The sequence below is a fragment of the Nerophis ophidion genome, linkage group LG10, assembly GCF_033978795.1.
Source record: "Nerophis ophidion isolate RoL-2023_Sa linkage group LG10, RoL_Noph_v1.0, whole genome shotgun sequence".
Taxonomy (NCBI): Eukaryota; Metazoa; Chordata; class Actinopteri; order Syngnathiformes; family Syngnathidae; genus Nerophis; species Nerophis ophidion.
This window is the reverse complement of record NC_084620.1, coordinates 165,001-170,000: the sequence shown is the minus strand read 5'-3', so window position 1 is coordinate 170,000 and position 5,000 is coordinate 165,001. Positions and strand designations below refer to the sequence as shown.

The 5,000-nt window shown below is 37.7% G+C and overlaps 1 protein-coding gene across 3 annotated transcripts in view; it reads right to left on the bottom strand.

The window, feature by feature from the left end:
• The window catches only part of ada2b (adenosine deaminase 2b), a 15,469-nt gene that overhangs the window by 2,055 nt on the left and 8,414 nt on the right, over positions 1-5,000 (bottom strand). For all 3 annotated transcript variants that reach the window (XM_061911948.1, XM_061911946.1, XM_061911947.1), the window contains exons 5-8: positions 4,970-5,000; positions 1,516-1,606; positions 1,345-1,453; positions 1,123-1,280 (exon numbers count right to left, since the gene is read on the bottom strand). The exon at positions 4,970-5,000 is cut by the window's right edge and continues 97 nt beyond it. In XM_061911948.1, coding sequence (XP_061767932.1) covers positions 1,123-1,280; positions 1,345-1,453; positions 1,516-1,606; positions 4,970-5,000 — 389 coding nt within the window. The remainder of the gene's footprint in view (positions 1-1,122; positions 1,281-1,344; positions 1,454-1,515; positions 1,607-4,969) is intronic.

Here is a 5,000-nt window from a genome sequence, read left to right as displayed (position 1 = left end):
CAAATATAATTTGAAATGTGGACTCGTCAAGACCACAGAACACCTTTCAACTTTGCATCAGTCCATCATAGATGAGCTTAGGCCCAGTGAAGCCTGTGGCGTTCCTTAGTGTTGTTGATAAATGGGTTTTGTTTTGCATAGCAGAGTTTTAACTTGCACTTACAGATGTAGCAATCAACTGTAGTTACTGACAATGGTTTTATGAAGTGTTCCTGAGCCCACGTGGTGATATCCTTTACACACTGATGTCTGTTTTTGATGCAGTACCGCCTGAGGGATCAACGTTCCGTAATATCATCGCTTACGTGCAGTGATTTCTCCAGATTATCTGAACCTTTTGATGATTTTACGGACAGTAGATGGTAAAATCCCTAAATTCCTCGCAATAACTCGTTGAGAAATGTTGTTCTAAAACTGTTTGAAAATTTGCTTACAAAGTGGTGACCCTCGCCCCATCATTGGTTGTGAATTACTTAGCATTTCATGGAAGCTGCTTTTATACCCAATCATGGCACCCACCTGTTCCCAATTAGCCTGCACACCTGTGGGATGTTCCAAATAAATGTTTGATGAGCATTCCTCAACTTCATCAGTATTTATTGCCACCTTTCCCAACTTATTTGTCACGTGCTGCTGGCATCAAATTCTAAAGTTAATGATTATTTGCAAAAAATAAAAAAAGTTTATCAGTTTGAACATCAAATGTCTTTGTAGTGCATTCAACTGAATATGGGTTGAAAAGGATTTGCAAATCATTGTATTCCGTTTATATTTACATCTAACACAGTTTCCCAACTCATATGGAAACGGGGTTTGTATAATAAATTCTCTGTCTCAATTGCAAGTATGACTTTACGTTTCAAGTCCAAGACGTTGGATGGCTGCTAGTAGTGTACAGAGTATGTGGTTTTTGTTATGCCCTAAAAAGTGTAAATGTTTTAAGTATTATATTAATGTCGCTGTTTGATTGTAACGTGCATCTTAGTTCTTAGTTTTCATTAACAAATTTGGAGGAGTTGAAATCAATCAAGGCAGCACGGTGGAACAGGGATTAGTGCAATATCTCCCTAATTCTGAGGTCTCAAAGTTGGCAAGTATGAAGTCAACAGATGCTTATTAGACCTGGTTTGAGATGGGGCACAGTTCCACCGCCACATTCCTTTTCCTGGAGAGCTCCTTCGCGATCGGGTGGTGCGCCAGTGCGTATCCGTGGCCAATGCGGCTGGTATTGAATACGAGCGCATCCAGAATGTTCTGATCCACCTCGGTGCCTTCCTCATCTGCAAGGAGAGAAACAACTTCAGCACATATTTAGTATAAACGCGTTTTACAGGATTCACCTACTGGTCTCTCCCGCGTGAAAGAAGTAGGGCAGCGTGACGCCGAGTTGGTCAGGCAGGGAAAGAGCGTCCCGGAAGTACCATAGCGGCCTGCCACTGTCCTCCCTGCCCACCTGCAACACCACAATGTCAGCAATGTCACCCTCGTTGTGTTGATTCCATTAATAATTACTACCAGGTCAAATCCTGCAACCACATCAGGGAATGACTTCTGCAGCTCAATGGCCTCCTTCACTGCCACTTTCACCTCCGAGGCACTCAAAGCTCTGGAAAACAATATCAATACATTTATAACATCAGTATAGGTAAAATAAATAAATGATAAATGGGTTGTACTTGTATAGCGCTTTTCTAGCTTCAAGGTACTCAAAGCGCTTTGACACTACTTCCACATTTACCCATTCACACACACATTCCCACACTGATGGGGGGAGCTGCCATGCAAGGTGCCAACCAGGAACCATCAGGAGCAAGGGTGAAGTGTCTTGCTCAGGACACAACGGACGTGACCAGGTTGGTTCTAGGTGGGATTTGAACCAGTGACCCTCGGGTTGCGCACAGCCACTCTTCCACTGCGCCACGCCGTTTAATGTTTAAAGTGTTTAATGCTGTACTAATTACTGGTGCTTTCTCTATGAACTCCTGATCAAAATTTTAAGGCCAACTGAAAAATTGCGAAAATTCACATTTTGCACTGTTGGTTTTAAATACATTTCTAACCCTGGAACAAACCGCTGATTTTCGTATACTATTGATTTTGGCTTCGTATGGCTTGCTCAGAATTGTTTAGCTTTTTTGGTGGTATTTTATTTTCATAATTACTGTAACAATTCCTGTAATTCCTGTAGTTATATGTCTGGGATATTAATTAAAATGTATTGGATTAAAAAAAAATAAAAAGATGGTTCAAAGTAGCGCTTCAAAATGCAAAAAGAAGATATGTGTGTGAGACCAAAATATTTCAGTACACAATTTACTGTAAACAACTATGGATTTATGGAGGTTATTTTGTTTATTTTTTACGTTGAATTTTAGTATCTGAATTTTTGGCGTTTGAATTTTCTGAACTGAAAATAAAATTATACCAACAATTTAATCGTGTAAGCAAAATCCGCGTTTAAAAATGTGGTTTATAAAAATCCAATGTATAAAAATGTAGTGAGAAGGAAAAATTCAGTGCATGACAAATTCAATGCAGAAGCATTCACAGTTCAAGACCCACTTCATTTAAATAAAGAAGGAAGTAATCGATCGTGTCTCATATGACATACTGTATACTGCATGTCACATTCCAATCCCAGTTTAAAAAATGTACTTACTGTGTATTTATTTTGTGTTTTTGATTTCATACTGTGCCTGTCATAAACAGCATCACATTATATTCCCTCAAGGCAACGTAGAAGTGTACCCGCTACCCTTCATTTATTTATGCATGATCCCATGCCCCTCTCATTTGATAAGAGCCCCTTACCTTAATTCGGGCCAAAAGTCTAAATCTAATCTGTGCTCTTAATTAAAAAAATATATTATTTTAATGTGAAAAAGATGTGCAACTGAAAAAAAATAAGTTTAAAATAAACAAATAAAAATTAAGATTTCAATAAAAATAATGCTCAAATATCTAAATATATGATAGTAAAAAAATTAAAATTTGTACAAAGAAATAACCAGAATTAATCATAATTACATTCAATCCTGTTGTTTGCTTTGTTTTGTAAGTACTATTTTATTTTCAAACTTACTGTAAGATTTTCCTACATGTACTTGAATCCCTGGAAAATTAATTCAAGTATAATTGAAAAAAAAATGTAAGGCAGTAAGTAGTGCTTCAAAATACAAAACGAAGATATGAGAGTGAGACCATTTTTTGTGTTAACAACTATGAAGGTTAATTTGTGTTTTAATTGCCAAAGGTTTTTTTTTTTTAGACTGAATTTATGCAACTGCATTTTTTTGCATTTTAATTTTGCTGACAATTTAATGAATAAAACTTTTCAAGCAAAATGCATTTGTTAAAACAGGGTTTTAAAATGTATTTTATAAAAATTCAATGAATAAACATTGAGCGCAAAAAAAAGATCTGCTAATAAACCCCCCCCCTCCACCTAAAAAAAAATATCACGGCGCCCCCCACTATTTCAGAAGCACTGGTCTTGTCGAGTTCAAGATTGTCAAAATATATTTAACTACTAGGGTGTGCTATTACACTAACCTACGAATTTACCGTATTTTACGGACCATAGGGCGTACCGGATTATAAAGGCTGGGTGCTGAGAATGGTCTGTTTTTGATCTTTTTTCATATATAAAGCGCACCAGATTATAGGGCGCATTAAAGGAGTCATATTGACTTGGTCCCCGAAAGGGACAAACGATACAAAAAAGGATGGACCGATTATTATTATTCATAAATTTAACATACTTTCTTGTAATCTACATAACATGTAATGGTGGTTCTTTGGTCAAAATGTTGCATGGATTGTGTTTTACAGATCATCTTCAAGTCACTTTCTGACAGTTGTTTCCGGATGGGCCGTTTTGCTGGCGGTCTTATTTACGTGGCTCACCTTCGGCAGAGTCTTCTCTCCGTCATCTTTGTTGTAGCGGTGTAGCGTGCAAGGACGGGAGTGGAAGAAGTGTCAAAATATGGAGCTAACTGTTTTAATGACATTCCGACTTTACTTAAATCAACAACTGAGCAGCATCTCCTCATCCGAAAACAACCACACCGGAAATGTGTTTCGTGAAAAAACGTCCAACCGAACTCTCTAATAACTAAAGTTCCTTGGGGGAATAATATAACTCACTACACCGGTATGTTTTAGCGCTTTCAAGTTAACTGACGGATATAAGTAAGAACTTTACACAAATTTATGTTACAAATGGTAACAGCAGAGGATGAATGTCCCATAACAAGAATATAGAGAAATATAAGATTTTCGACTATGGTGTCGGTACGGGCTACAAAGGCGGACATGCGAAATTTTTCAGTATTTACGCAGATTCCAAATACAGATCAGCAGGTACCAGAAGGTAAGAAAGGTTGCTTTTGCATAATATTGTGAAACAAAACGCCAGATAATATGTCTTACCTTATACACACATCATAATAATCTGCGTATAGTTTAATACGCCGACAATCCTTCAAGCGGTGCGGCTTCATAGCTTACCAAAGTCGTACTTAAACATTTTAATAGATTTTTGAGCACTGTGTGTAATGTTCTATATTTTTCAGTGGAACATTTAAAATGTTGGTGTTGTTTACTTGAGACATATTTCCATCATAGTGCAGTCTACACGTAGCTCTTATGTTTGACTGCCATCTACTGGTGACACTAAATCTTTACACAATGTACCAAATAAAATACCTTCAGGGTGGGTATACTCAACCAAAATCATTCCTTACATTAGGAGCACCGGGTTATAAGGCGCACTGTTGAGTTTTGAGGGGAAAATTTTTTTTTAAGTGTGCCTTATAGTCCGGAAAACAAGGTAAGTACACTTATGGGCTTGCAAGCGTCAATTGGGCCGCTGGCCATGAGTTTGAGACCCCTTTTGAGGGCCTGGACTCATTTCCTGATATGATCAAGTCCTGCAATGAATGACACGAATAAAAAAGCAAATACGTACCTGTGCGCTGTCATGATGAGGCGAACTCCAA